At 43.6% G+C, this 15,537-nt stretch overlaps 1 protein-coding gene across 1 annotated transcript; it reads right to left on the bottom strand.

The window, feature by feature from the left end:
* Positions 1–409: 409 nt before the first annotated feature.
* LOC137838647 (receptor-like protein EIX2) lies at positions 410–6,698 on the bottom strand. The gene is made up of 3 exons (XM_068647883.1): positions 6,627–6,698; positions 1,688–5,175; positions 410–434 (listed from the first exon to the last, which is right to left on the bottom strand). The coding sequence occupies exons 1-2, from the start codon at positions 6,696–6,698 to the stop codon at positions 1,729–1,731; spliced, it is 3,519 nt and encodes a 1,172-aa protein (XP_068503984.1). The 3' UTR covers positions 410–434; positions 1,688–1,728.
* Positions 6,699–15,537: the final 8,839 nt, after the last annotated feature.

The following is a 15,537-nucleotide window of genomic DNA, read 5'->3' as shown; positions in this document are numbered from 1 at the left end:
TTAAAATAATGATAATAAATATAAATTAAATAAATTAATAATAATTAAATAAATGTACTAAATAATAATATTATTTTAATTTTATATTCTTTTATTCTTTTATTTATAATTAAAATTTTACATTATTTTAATTAACTAAAATTTACACAAAATTATTTTTTTATATAAGGGTAAATTTGTAATCTTACAATTTATACTATTCAAAATATATTTAAATATTTTCACAAATATCACATCATTCACGTTTTTTCAATAAACTTTTTTCACACATTCATTCTAACATCTCTCAATCCAAACAACCTCAACTTTCTTCACACTTTTTTCATATTTCTACTTCTCTACACCCTCAACTTTCCACTCCTCCTGACCTTCTAATCCAAACAAAGCCTTAGTGCCTTAGCCAACATTAACCAGGATGGGTCTTCAAGTGCCTGCTGAAATTTGAAAAATAAAAATAAAGGACTTAGTTATCTGAAGTGTGTAAATGAAAATAAAAAAAATTCTTGTTCACCAAAAGAAACAAATATCGTTGATGTATTTAAAAAAAAGCATAAAAACATAAGCTGTATAATTTATTAACTGCAAAACCCAAACACTAAGATTAGGCTTTTACATAAGTTCATCTTCATCGATGTCAACATCTGTTACACAAAGCTTCACTTCATGGCTTCTAAAAGATAAGATGCTATAGTTTTAAAAACAAAAATGTTTATTTGACACCCACACACTTCACCCTACACCCCAATAAATATTAATATTTTAATTATTTATAAAAATTTATAACTTTTTTAATTTTGAAACATTGTATTTGGCTTGTATTTTCATTAAGAACGTGTTTTCTTTTCTTAAAATTTTTTTATTACAAATTTTAATATTTATTGTGGGTGTAGGGTGGAGGAGGGGTGTCAAAATATCATAACTCTTTTAAAAATAACCACAAGAGTGAGAAATAATACGATTCTGATTTAAATTGAGTATAATTTTGAAAATAAAAACACAAGAATAACCTGCATAATTTGCCCACTTTCAAACACAAAAATAAAAATAAAAACATGAACAACATTGTTATTATTGAAATGATAAATAACAACATTGAGTGTGTTTGATTATAATTTTTTTCACTAGATTTAAAGTTTTGTTGTAAAATATTATTTAAAGACTAACTTTAAGAGTAAAAGTGAAAAAAATAATGAAAAATGCATAAGCAAAAAAGTTAAAAAAAAAAGAAAACTAGAAGTAGAAAAACCGCAAATTAAAAAATAAATTTCAAAATCTATTTTAATCAAATAATTTCTTTGTGTTTTAGTTTATAAGAACATAAAGAAGTTTTCGAAAACAGGAAGCAAGCGGGTTTATTTCCTCTAAAATAAAAATATATTATTTTCATTGATATATATATACAATTAAACAAAGAAGATTTAGAGACTCGCAATGAAACACTTTAAAAAATGCATTTTAAATAATTATTTTTTAAAAAACACTTATTTAAAATATACAGGTTCCACAAACATATAAAAAAGTATACACCAGTTTAATTTATTAAGAAATAACTTATTTAAAAGAATAATCATAAAAAAATCTAGTTCTAGATAAATAGTATAACTTATTTTAATGAATAGATATTAGAGAAGTAATAAATAAAAACTTGTGTACCAAATCAATAGTAAAAGGATTATAACATTATTACCTGCTAATTTTTATCCACGGTAAGTAGTTTCATAAAGGCCGCTACTTTATATGAATATTGTCTGCTAAATTGTTCAAGAAGTTGAAATAGACATGTCGCCAAGAACGCTTGAATAAAATTGAGCCAAATATCATCCAGAAGCTTACAACAAATCCAAATGCCATACTTATGAAAAAATCATTATTAAAAAATGAATATTCATCTTCATGAACTTCAGCATTCGAAGATTCCTCTTTAATACAAAATTTCTCCAATGGTAATCCACAAAGATCGAAATTATCCTCATAGCTTGATGCATCAAAACTTTGTAATTGTGTGCTGATTGGAATTTCTCCTGTTAGATAGTTATGTGACAAATCTAACATGCTGAGACGGTCAATTTGAGTAAGACTAGTAGGAATTGAACCAACTAATTGGTTTCTTGAAAGATCCACAAATTCAAGTGATGCAAGCTTTCCGAGATTTGAAGGAATTTTTCCCATTAAATTGTTTCTTGATAAATTCAATGAAACCAATTCAAATAAATCCTCTATTTCCGGAGGAATTTCTTCTGAAAAGTGATTGCTTGAGAGATCAATGCTTCTTAAAAGAGACAACCCATTGTTCATGAACATTTGTTTTGAGCCTTTCCACATAAAAAATTCATTCAAAAAATACAAATTATACCCACTCACTCTCCCTATATCATAACTATATTGATGGTAATCGTTTGAAACCTTTTGAGCCATTGCAAAAAGAGCATTTATGCATTTAGGAATTTGTCCGGATAAGTTGTTGATTGAGAGATCCAAGAGTTGAATATTTTTGAGATAGCAAATCTGTGTTTGTAAAGTTCCATAAAAGTTATTACTTCCCAAACTTAAAATTTGCAGCTCTTTCAAATTACTCCCAATCCAAGCAGGAAAAGGTCCAGTTAATTTGTTTTCTGCCAGATCTAACATTACAAGTTTTGTGCAACTCCTCAAAGAAAAAGGGATCTCATTTGTTAAGTTGTTGTTTCTCAACAACAATGCTTGAAGATCAAAAAGTGAACTCATTGAAGTAGGAACCTTTCCTGAAAATTTATTGTGACTCATATCCAAATAAGTTAATGACTTGAAATGACTCCAACAATCTGGAATTTGTCCGGATAATTGATTATGTGAAAGGTCTAATTGGTATAAAATCTTAATTGTGCCATTCCCACATAAAAACAAAATAGAATCTGAGAATTTATTTTTGGATAAATCTAGAAGAAAAGAATCTCGAAGAAATAGAGGAATATGGCCTTCAAATTGATTTGATCCAAGTGACATCTTATAAAAAGGATTCTTCTGTGGAAAATTTGGAATTATACCTTGTAAATTGTTGTATGAAATATTCATATGCAACCAATTGTTTACTAATGGTAATTTAGCCCAAAACCACTCCGGAACAATATCTGATATTGAAGCATTTGAAATGTCAATAGTTTGAAATTTATTTTGTGTCTGCAACCATTTTGGAAATGTTGGACCTAGCTTGCAAGATCTCAAATTTATGGTGAGCAATTGAAAAGGTGGAACCCAATTTTGGGTAAATGACAAGGCCAATGAGTTGTAAGATAAATACAAATCTTGTAACTTTGACATATTAGCGAAATGGTAGTCACTGAGAACACCTTTTAAAGAATTTGACTTCATGTAGAGTTGCTCTAACTGTGGTGGAAATTGAATATCCTTAGGTATCTCTCCATTTAGCTTATTTTCAGAAAGATATAACCCTTTTAAAGATGTGAATGTTGAGAAGTCAGGTAGTGTGCCATTGATTTGATTCATATTTAGATATAAATTTTCTAATGAATATCTAGCACATCCAGACAAATGATGGATTATCCTCGGAAACTCTTCACTCAAGCTATTTCGTGACATATCCAATAAACGTAAAGCACATGCATTCCCAAATGATTTTGGAATTCCACCTTCAAAATTGTTTAAGCTGGTAAACAAATACTCCAATGAAGATGGCAATTTGCTACCTTCAGATATCTTTCCACTTAATTGATTTTGAGTAAGATCCAATCTTTTCAAAGTTAAAAATACCGAAAGGTCAGGAAGCGTACCATTTATCTTATTATTACTCAAGCTCAATTCTTGTAATGAGTTTCTAACACATCCGGATAAGTGATGAATTATCAGTGAAAACTCTTCATTCAAGTTATTAGAAGATATATCCAATGAGCGCAAAGCACATGCATTCCCAAATGATTTTAGAATTCCACCTTCAAAAAAGTTCATTTGAATTGAGAAAGACTCCAACTGAGGTGGTAATATGATGTCTCGAGATATCTTTCCACTTAAATGATTTTGTTCCAGAAACAATGTTTTTAAAGATGAAAATACTGAAAGCTCAGACAAAGTGCCAGTGATGTGATTACTTGACAGATCCAATTCTTGCAATGAGTGTTTAATGCAACCACTAGACAAATGATCAAGAATGGATGGGAGGTCTTCACTCAAATTGTTTTGATTCAAGTATAAAGAAGATAAGGTGCATATATTCGTGAAGGATTTCAAATCCCTGGCCTTGAAATAATTATAGGAGAGGTCAAGGTTCCTAAGCGAATTCATGACCATGCCAAAATGACTTGATGTGGAACCCTCCAAGAAGTTACCATCAAGGTTAAGCTCAACAAGGTTGGAAGTGAAGTTTGAGACCCAGTGGAATACCATTGGTGATGTGAAGGTGTTTCCGGAAAGATGAAGGACGGAGAGGGAAGTAGAAGAATTGAAATGAGAAGGCTTGGATGACATAATGAAATGATCAGAAAGGCTACAATCTTTTAAATCTAGTTCTCTTAGTTTTGGTAGGTTGAGAATCGCTTGCAACCAACTATGAGAACGATCAAGACTTGATACAGAGTACAAGTAAAGATGAGTTAAAGAAATGAGATTTGAGAGCCACTGACCTCCATCGTCAATTTTGATACCATTTCCTTTAAAAGAATTAAATCGGATATCAAGGTATTGCAACTGAGAGAGATTTCCAAGCTGAGATGGTATATTTCCTTCAAAAGAATTCCTTGCAAGATAGAGCTCATGCAACTGGGAGAGATTTCCAAGCTGACAAGGGATTGAGCCCTCCAGAGAATTTTGACCAAGATTTAAGTATCTCAAATGAGAAAGAGAGCCAAACAGAGTTGGAATTTCTCCGCCAAAAACACATGAAGAGAGATCAAGGTATTTCAAGTTTGTCAGAGAACCAAGAAACTCTGGGATGTGACTGTCTTGAAAATCATTGGAACTGAGGTTCAAATACTCTAATTGTCGCAACTCCATCAACGATTTCTGGATCTCTCCCCTCATATAACGATTAGTTATTTCTTCAGTTATTTCTTCATAAACATCAAATTCTCCAGGAAGGTGGAGGCCTAGAACATGGGCGGTGACGTTGCTGCAGCGAATCCCCTCCCACTGGCAGCAGTCGGGAGTGGTCCAGGAGGAGAGCATGCCGTCGTCCACAATGGCAAACTATAATTATAAAATTATGTAGTAAGACCATAAAACTTTTCCAGAGCTAAACAATTATCATTTCTATTTTGATTTTTCACAACTTCAGATTTTGTTATATTTACTTTTGCTTAAGTGTTATTAAACATAAACGAAACTTTGTACCATATTTATTGTTTTCCTGTTCTTTCATTCTTTTTTATATATGAACCATTTAAATATGAATTTTAACAAAAGACAAATCTATTTAGATATAAATATATTATAACATTTATATTTTACAAATACAATTTTCTTTGTGTACTTGTATAGAATTTAAAATTTAAACAGTTATTAGCGGAACTATTGATACTTCAACTTTGATCGTGTTTTCATCTCTGTCTATAGGGTGTTCGATCCTTAGTTCTCGATCGGGAGTGTACTTGTAAAAGGTTCTCCAACGATGAACTAAGTTCTCTGTTTCAATGTAATTAGTATATTGATAGAAGCATACTTTATTATTGTATAATTGTCCTATTTAATGTATATTATAACTTAAATGAAATTATCTTATTTGTTGCATATCTTTTTAATATAACTTGATGTGTTAATTCTATTCGGTTAGACGGCTCACACTATATTATGTGATCTGTCTGATGTGACCAATAGACTTTGCATATTTATAAAAATTAGACATCAAAGTAAAACATGTAATATGACGTGACCAATAAACTTTACATATTTATAAAAATTAGACATCAAAGTAAAACATGTAATATATATTAGTTTATCCTTAATTTCATAGTAAATCTATATTTGTCAACCATAATTCATAGAGGTAACATTTTTATAATTTGCAGTATATTTATTCAACTCTAGTAAAATTGTCTCTCATAGAGATTTTCAGTATGCATAAAAAAATATTTCTCTCTGTTTAACTGTGTTCCGTCCGGTTGACCTGGGACGTCTTTGTGCGCGACCTCAACCGTCAGCTAGGGACTTCTTCCCACTGGTTACCTGTGGATTCCTGCAAAAAGAGGACAAAAGGGCGCCCTAGCGACCGTTTGCACTCCGATGCTCAAGTCAGCCAGCAAGAAACACTAAAACTGTGCACCTCCGTATCTGAGCACCGCGTATGGCACTCCGAAGGTGGTAAAAAGAACTCTGTATTGTGTATATTTTCTCGCTCTGGAAAACAACCTTTCTCCAGTCCCTTGTGCGTAGCCTCACGACTTCGAGCAAGCAACTAGAGTATATTCTGGAAAAATTTGCCCAAAAGTTCGAACCCCGTTCCCAACAATCTCAACGCTATTTAAACTACCCAAGCATTTAAAGTGCCTTAAAGCGCTTTTAATCACAAACGTAACGCACTCAATCAGCGTGTCTAATTAGAAAACGTAGCGCATTTAAGACGTTGAAACGCTTGGGAGCCTTTATAGTACCTTAAACGCTCGAAACAGAAACTGTACTAAATGACTTTAATTACCTGATACCTGGCTAAAGGGTGTTTCCATTCTGACCTGGCTGTCGTACTCGTGGAGGGCCTCACAGCGCCATGGCCCCATCCGGGGACGTTTCTACGTGTGAGTCCCCCTGCTTGGGAGTGCTACTGCGCAAGGGGTGACTTTTTGGGTGCCAACTCATGCCCCCAATCATCTAGTCACTCACTTTGAGAGCGTATCTGCCTTCCTCTCGTACCCTGCACCCGGCTACCCTGGGCGTGACCTTCCTCTTGAGTCGTATCTGTCCCAAAGGCGTCTCTGGGGCGGCAGGGGTACTTCACAAGTCAGGCTGCCCTACACTGGTGTTGTTACTATGGCCTTGAAGCCACCTTTCTCTTCTCTTTATCACTCTCCCGGATCATCGGGACCTGAGGCCTTCCCACGGCGTCGCTCCCTCCATGGTCTTTCCTACCCATGGGTATCGGGGAACCACACTGTGATTGCCTTGCCTTAGTAATATTTGATCTTGGCGACGCCCTGGTTGGGCGACGCCTTCACCTAGGCGACGCCTTGCCTTGGTGATGTGATTCCAATAGCCACATAGAACAAGATTCTTGACACTTTGAGGAATCACCTTGAGCTGGAAAATAAAGAGGCACTTTCTTAGAAGTTGGATCATGGTTCTAAGTCAAGAACTCACCAAAACAAGTACCAATTCCCAAACTCATTTGGATGAACCAAATATTGTCAAATTGAATCAACAAAGGAATTATAAAAGAGAAGACCGAACAGAATTAAAACACAAACAAATGTACCGAACAGAATTTAGAAAACCAAAACATAGGTGCTGGAAAATTAAGGACAGCCGAACCAAAAAATGCTCAAGAACACAAGACAACAAGAGTAATTGAAAGAGAAGAAAGGAAGGAGAAGAGAATGCTCATGAAGATGGAAGATAGGTTGGATGATCACGCCACTAGAAGTATGGATGCTCCTAGATGAGTGTGGAAGCCGCCACTTGAGGAAACCATGGTCCTTCAAGATAAGACTAGAGTAGAAGCTCAAAAGCTCTCCAAATGCTCACTCCAATTTTGAGTATAGTTTCTTTAGATGAATTCAAATCTCAATTTTACAAAGGAAGCACCTCTATTTATAGCCTAAGGTGCTGAAAAATAGGTGGGAAATTTCAAATAAACTCATTTGAAATTCCCACCAAAAACAAGTCACATGGGAGGTGTGACCTTTTTCTACTATGACACCTCCCAAAAACTACACCTACACCACTCTCCTAAGTCACATGGACAATGTGACTTTATTTTACATTTTCACACACCTTTATTTAATAACCAAACCTCCTAAAACTATACAAGAGTATTTCAAAGCTTGGCCTTGCCCCTCATGGGATGGACTTGGGCTCTTTGGGCTTTGGCCTTCTTGGGCTTGGGCTTGGGCTTTGGGCTTGGGCCTCATCTTTATTTTATTTCTTCTTTTAATTTTGAGAAGACTAGAAGGAAGAACTTCAAATGTGAGGGTGGATGTCCTCTTCCTCCATTAATAAAAGCCTCCTTTATTTGATTCTCATCACTTGGCGACACTGGTACGTGGCGTCTCTTCACTCAGGCGACGCCTTGTGTTGACCTTGACTCCTGACGTTGACTTTGACCTTGACTTTGTCAACGCCCGGATACGGGACGGTACACAAGCCCCCCAGTCTTAAGCCGAAGACTTGTCGTCAGCGCAAAGACTAAGGCCTCGCCCACGCCGTCCACGTGCCACCCTGATGACCTGTCATTCCCTGCTGACTCAACAATTCTCGAATTATTGACGTGACACTCTCTGAACCATAGGAGCGCTCTTAATGACTGATTGGACATCCTCTGAAACGGGGAAAATAACACCTTTTGAGGCTACCCTTAATCGCGCGCCACGTGGCTCATCGTACGGCCAGCCTCTAGAGACCCTTGCGTTCCCCCTGGGCGATTGATCCTTCGACACGTGGCACGATCTCACGGGGCTCCTAGTTAGCGCCTCTTAGGTTGCAAATGTAACGTTCAAGTTACCCCAAACCCCGCGCTCACCCCACTGTTACATTCATTCCCTCTGCGTCTCTGCACTGTTCATCGTCTTCAACCCCTTTCTCTGCAATTTCTGCTCTCTCCCTCCCGTGCTCTCCTTCTTCCTTCACTTTGACAGCAAAGGTATGATTTTTGCATATCCACGACTCTTCCCTTTCGTCGCATTGCATGATTTATTGAACTGCCTGGGACTGTTGAGATTTATGCACTACTGCGTTCTTCCGCTTCTCCTTCCTTCTCTGTTCCCTTCTCCTTCTTTCTGGGTTTTCTCGCGTGGGTGGTGTTTCCTGGGGTTCACTCCCTTTCCTGTCTTGGCTACACTTGTTAAAACCTTTTTCCTCTCTTCTTTCTCCAGCTATTTATTCACACCATGACGCGCACGAACGCGGAGTCTGATTCCTCCCCCAAGACCCCCAAGTCCAACTACAAAGCCTACTACCCATGGGCCCCCGACGAGCTCTTGAACGAGTTTACCAGCCTGACTACCTTCCAGGACCTGGAAGCTCATCGTGGGGATCCCCACTTGTATAACTTTAACACTTTCTGCCGCACTCACGACGCTCACATATCCGTCCGTCCCGGCAGGCCTGGGGAACCTGTCTGCGTGGACGACAGACCTAGAAAGGGGAACCCTTTCTTCTTTATGTACCAGACGGTGTTTAAACGCGTAGGGGTGCGTCTCCCATTTACCCCCTTTGAAAGGGAACTCCTCACCGAAATTAACACTGCCCCCGCCCAGCTCCACCCCAACAGCTGGGCATTTGTAAGGGGTTTTCAAATTCTCTGCGGGCACCTGGGCATCCTTCCCTCCGTAGACGTTTTCCTACATTTCTTTGAAGTGAAGAAGCAGGGGAAAAGCTTATGGGTAAGCTTTTCCGGGATCGCGGGTAGGATCCTCCTCTCCCTCTTCCAAAACTCTTACAAAAACTGGAAAGGGAAATTCTTTAAAGTGTGCAGCGCCAAGCACGACCCCACAGCCTTGGACGGCTTCCCCCTTTATTGGACGGAGCGCCCTAAGCTGCTTAGGGCCAAAGCCCTGGAAGAGCTATCTCTTGCTGATAGGGAGGTAAGCAAGGCCTTGGTTGGGCTGGGGATCGTTTTTGATACATTGAAGCTTGTTGCTAGCGAATACAATGCTCACGCCCTGACCACATACTTTGGTAAGGAGACTCTCCCTCATCCTTTTTTGTTGTGAACACCTTGCTACCGGATGTTTGTTCCCACAGCCTCTTCCCCCTGTTTTCCATGGTGCCATGTTACTTGCATCTCACGCATCTATGCGCTTTGTGGTTTTGTATAGTTGCTTTGGCCTTGATTTCTGCTGCTTGGTTTATCTGGATGTAGGATCGGTGATGGACGCCTCCAAAAGGATGATGCTGGCGAAAGCGATGAAGGAGGCTCGTGCTGCCAAGGCAGGCGCCTCCTCCGCCCCTGCTGCTGATCCGATCCCCCCATCAACTCTGCCACCGCCACCACCGATCACCACCGAAACCCCACTAGGCTTATCTCCATCGTCCCCACATAGCCCCGAGACGCTTCAGACTCCCAGCTCTCCTCTGCCCATCGCCGCCGTTCCTCTGGCCGTGGCCTCGTCACCGGCTCCAACCCCCCTTGACAAAGGGAAACGGGTCTTGGAGATTATATCGGATGATGAGGACTCGGAAGGTGTGGCACCCTTCAAGAGGAGGAAATCTGCGAGGGTTCCCCTTCTGCCAGAGGCGTCGCCCCAGGGAGGGGACTCCTCCATGGATAACCCTCCCAGTGCGACCTCACTTCCCCCCACAACAGTCCAAGAGGAAGGGGGCGAAGGTGCCGAATCTGCCTCGCCTCCGCCACCGGCAGAAGTCTCTGCTTCCCCTGCTCCCGTCGCTGCCGCCCCCGATCTCATCGCCATCCCTCCTCCAATCATGCATCTGATGAGGGGCTTCAGCGGTGGAACGATGCCAGAAGGTTCCGACAGGAAGGAGGGCATGCCCTTCTACTTAGGGGCCTTCTTGGCGGTGGCCCTTGAATGGCGCGCCCAGGCCAGAAACGCTGCTTTGCAAACCCATACCCTCCAGGCCTTGGAAACAAGGGTAATTGCCCTGGAGGAAAAGAAAACATTGGGACGCCAGAATGAAGCTTACCAAACCTCCCTGAAGCAGGCGCAAGAGTCCAAAGCAGAGGCTGAGGGGCAACTAGCAGAGGCGTTGGAGCTCCAGACCGACTTCTACGCTCGGGAAGTCGCCCTCAAAGTTCAGGTAACGAGCCTTCAAGACATAGTCGAAGCTTACGAAAAATTTCAAAAGGACTTGAAGGCCCGCTGCTGTGAGCAAACTGGCGCAATGGAGCGTGAAGCTGTGGAAGTAATGACGGAGCCTCCTGGCTGAAAACACCATCGCTAACGTTGCCTTCTCCAGCGCTTGGTATCTCGTCTCAGCTCCTTGTAATGCCTTGCTCACGAAATAGATGGGTTTTTGACTCTGGTTCTGCTCCTGGACTAACACAGAGCTGATAGCCCGCTCCGTTACAGTAAAATATAGCTGGAGGGGCACGCCTGTTACCGGTTTGCAGAGGACCGGTGGCGTCGCCAGGTACTCCTTTAACTTAATGAAAGCCGCTTCGCATTCGTCAGTCCATGCAAAGCGACTGTTTCTCTTGAGGCACTGGAAATATGGGTGCCCCTTCTCTCCCCCGGCGGAAACAAACCTTGAGAGTGCCGCCATCCGGCCTGTCAGCTGTTGCACTTCCTTCACCGACGTCGGGCTTCGCATGGCAATAATCGCTGCGCATTTGTCGGGGTTCGCCTCTATCCCCCTCTCTGTGAGCATAAAACCCAAGAAGTTACCGGCCTCTACTCCGAAGACACACTTTTTAGGGTTTAGCTTGAGGCGGTACTTGGATATTGTGACGAACAACTCCTCCAGGTCTGCCATGTGCTGTGCCCTATCCTGCGACGCCACCACCATATCATCTACGTAGGCGTACACATTCCTCCCTAGCATGGACGCCAGGACCTTGTCCATTAACCTTTGGTACATGGCGCCCGCGTTTTTCAGCCCAAAAGGCATCACCTTATAACAGTAACTGCAAGTCTCAGTCATGAATGCAGTTTTACTCTCATCTCTCGGGTGCATCTTGATTTGGTTGTACCCTGAGAATGCGTCCAGGAAGCTAAGCACCTTGCTGCCGGATGCACTATCCACCAACGCGTCGATGCTAGGTAGTGGGTACGAGTCCTTCGGGCACGCCTTGTTTAGGTCCGTGAAGTCCACGCACATCCTCCATTTCCCATTCGCCTTCTTCACCAATACGACGTTGGCTAGCCACTCGGGGTATTGAATCTCCCTGATGTGGCCAGCACTCAACAGCTTCTGCGTTTCCTCCTTTACCACCAGCTGCCTTTCTTCATTAAACTTTCTCCTTCTTTGGCGCACAGGGCGGACCGTGGCGTCCATGCTGAGATGATGACACAAGAAATCAGGGTCGATGCCGGGCATATCCGAGGCAGACCATGCGAAAGCATCCAAATGGCGTGAAATCACCTCTGCCATCCCTTCCTGTTCTTCTGGGCTCAGCAAACTTCCTAGCTTAAACGTTTTGCCGCCAATCTCCCTCTCCACGGCGTTAGCCGCTGGCTGTTCCCTGCCATCATCCTCGACGGGCGCCGCCTCTTCCACGGGCGCCGCGTCTTCAGGGCCTTCTTCCATGGGTGCATCTGCTTCGGGCGTCGCCCTCGCGGGTATGGCCTCGTTAGGTGTCAACCCAGCGGGCGTCGCCTCAATCATCGTCGTGTCTGCACTCGGCAGACGCTCATATACCATGAACATGCCTCTCTTCATTTTCAGGCTGTTCTCATAGCATTTCCTGGCCTCCTCCTGATCTGACTTGATGACTATCACCTTGCCACTGAGGTCCGGCAGCTTCATCTTCATGTGGCGTGTGGAGGACACTGCGTTCAAACGGTTCAACGCCGGCCTGCCGAGCAAAATATTGTAGGCGGAGTGGGCGTTCACGACCAGGTACCGGATGCTTTCGGTACGTGAGGCCTTTCCATCCGTGAACGTAGTCCTCAACTCCAGGTAGCCTCGGACTTCCACCTGGTTATCCGCAAACCCATACAGGCACCCTGTGTAGGGCCTCAACAGGTCGGGGGACAACCGTAACTTATTAAATGTCGACCAGAACATGACGTCTGCTGAACTTCCCTGGTCGACAAGAACTCTTTGCACCTTTCTTCCAGCTGTGACTACCGAAATGACAACGGGGTCATTGTCGTGCGGCACCACGTCTCGGAGGTCCCCTCTCGTGAATACGAGGTCCGACTCCCACGGCTCACCCGAGATCCTTTCTTCGATCGAGTTGACCCCCCTCGCGTATTTCTTTCGCTGGGAGGCGGTGGGTCCTCCGCTGGAAAATCCTCCAGCTATGGTATAGACCTCGCCGAGAACCGGCGTCTCGTGTGCTGGTTCTTCCGCCGGCGGCGGCAAGGTGGCGGTCGTTGTGGGCTCCGCAACATAATCTTTCAAAAACCCGGTTCTCACCAACTCATCCAGCTGGTACCCAAACGACAGGCAGTTATCAATGTGGTGACCGAAAGCCTCGTGGAACTCACACCAGGAGTCTTTCCGAGGCCCCAACACCTTATCGGACTTCGCCGGTCGCCTCAGTCTCTCAGCTATATTAGGCACGGCGATCAGGTCCTTCAAATCCACCACAAAATTGTATCTCGACGGCCTCGTTCTTTCTCTGGTCGGGCGATCGCCTCCCGCTGGGCCCCGGGGCTGGGGCTTTCTGGCCTCGTAGGGGCGTCTCCCATCTGGTTTCTTTCTTCCCGTCGTGGTCTCATTGAGCCTGGCGGGTTGTGCTCGCGCCGGTCCCCTCGGGCATGAGGGTACGACGCTGGTGCGCTTCACGCACACCTCCCCTTCAGAAGCAATATGTTCTACCGCCCGACGCCGTAGCTCAGCAAAAGTCCTAGGGCGGTTGCGAATGATGGATTCTCCAAAAGGACCGGGGCATACGCCTTTCACGAACGCGTACACGATCATAGGTTCCTCTGTCGTACCAACCTTCACTACCTGGGCCCCGAAGCGATTGATGTACTCCTTCAGGGTCTCCCCTTGATACTGTTTCACATCAAACAAATCGTAGGAGACCGGCGGCGGGGCCTTGTTTGCTAAGTATTGTTCCCTGAACAATCGTGACAATTGCCGGAAAGATGTGATATGACCGTCCGAGAGGCTGATGAACCAGTCCATAGCCATCCCGGTCAAGGTGCTCATAAAGAGCTTGCACTTGGCGGCGTCGGAACCGCCTACCAGGACCATCTGTGTGTGAAATGCAGCAAGGTGCGTCTCAGGGTCCTCCATCACGGTGAAGATCACCTTGGGCCCCGTGAACGTGTTCGGGATCACTGCATCCAGAATCTCCTGCGAGAAGGGAGTGGAAAACTCCCTTGGTGGGGAGTGGTTCTCCATCTCGTCATGTCCACGTTGCCCCCGATCATTCCTCAGACCCCGGCGCAACTCCTCATTTACGCGGCGGAGCTCTTCATTCCTCTCATGCGAGATTTCGAGATCTGCCTACATGCGTTCCTGTTCCAGCTTCGACTCCGCCAAATCCTCCTGCAGCCCCAGCATTATCTCCAGGATCTGTTGCATGGATAGTTCTGCTGGGGCCGCGCGTGCTGTACCTCGTCTGGTGGGGGCCATTGTCGCTCCAACCTCCCCAAACGTTACTGTAACTTGGTAGATCTTCTCAAACTTGTGATGGGACTGATGTTTTATATCGGCCCCACGGTGGGTGCCAAATGTTCCGTCCGGTTGACCTGGGACGTCTTTGTGCGCGACCTCAACCGTCAGCTAGGGACTTCTTCCCACTGGTTACCTGTGGATTCCTGCAAAAAGAGGACAAAAGGGCGCCCTAGCGACTGTTTGCACTCCGATGCTCAAGTCAGCCAGCAAGAAACACTAAAACTGTGCACCTCCGTATCTGAGCACCGCGTATGGCACTCCGAAGGTGGTAAAAAGAACTCTGTATTGTGTATATTTTCTCGCTCTGGCAAACAACCTTTCTCCAGTCCCTTGTGCGTAGCCTCACGACTTCGAGCAAGCAACTAGAGTATATTCTGGAAAAATTTGCCAAAAGTTCGAACCCCGTTCCCAACAATCTCAACACTATTTAAACTACCCAAGCATTTAAAGTGCCTTAAAGCGCTTTTAATCACAAACGTAACGCACTCAATCAGCGTGTCTAATTAGAAAACGTAGCGCATTTAAGACGTTGAAACGCTTGGGAGCCTTTATAGTACCTTAAACGCTCGAAACAGAAACTGTACTAAATGACTTTAATTACCTGATACCTGGCTAAAGGGTGTTTCCATTCTGACCTGGCTGTCGTACTCGTGGAGGGCCTCACAGCGCCATGGCCCCATCCGGGGACGTTTCTACGTGTGAGTCCCCCTGCTTGGGAGTGCTACTGCGCAAGGGGTGACTTTTTGGGTGCCAACTCATGCCCCCAATCATCTAGTCACTCACTTTGAGAGCGTATCTGCCTTCCTCTCGTACCCTGCACCCGGCTACCCTGGGCGTGACCTTCCTCTTGAGTCGTATCTGTCCCAAAGGCGTCTCTGGGGCGGCAGGGGTACTTCACATGTCAGGCTGCCCTACACTGGTGTTGTTACTATGGCCTTGAAGCCACCTTTCTCTTCTCTTTATCACTCTCCCGGATCATCGGGACCTGAGGCCTTCCCACGGTGTCGCTCCCTCCATGGTCTTTCCTACCCATGGGTATCGGGGAACCACACTGTGATTGCCTTGCCTTAGTAATATTTGATCTTGGCGACGCCCTGGTTGGGCGACGCCTTCACCTAGGCGACGCCTTGCCTTGGCGACATTGGTACGTGG

The sequence above is a fragment of the Phaseolus vulgaris genome, chromosome 4 (assembly GCF_000499845.2).
Source record: "Phaseolus vulgaris cultivar G19833 chromosome 4, P. vulgaris v2.0, whole genome shotgun sequence".
Classification (NCBI taxonomy): Eukaryota; Viridiplantae; Streptophyta; class Magnoliopsida; order Fabales; family Fabaceae; genus Phaseolus; species Phaseolus vulgaris.
This window is presented reverse-complemented; position numbering and strand designations above follow the sequence as displayed.

What these genes read in the sequence shown, in the direction of transcription:
- LOC137838647 (XM_068647883.1), bottom strand. Translation starts at nt 6,698, where the DNA reads ATGGGGCCATGGCGCTGTGAGGCCCTCCACGAGTACGACAGCCAGGTC. An exon ending in TGGAAACACCCTTTAGCCAG is followed by an intron (nt 5,176 to 6,626) that starts GTATCAGGTAAT and finishes TTATAATTATAG; the next exon opens with TTTGCCATTGTGGACGACGG.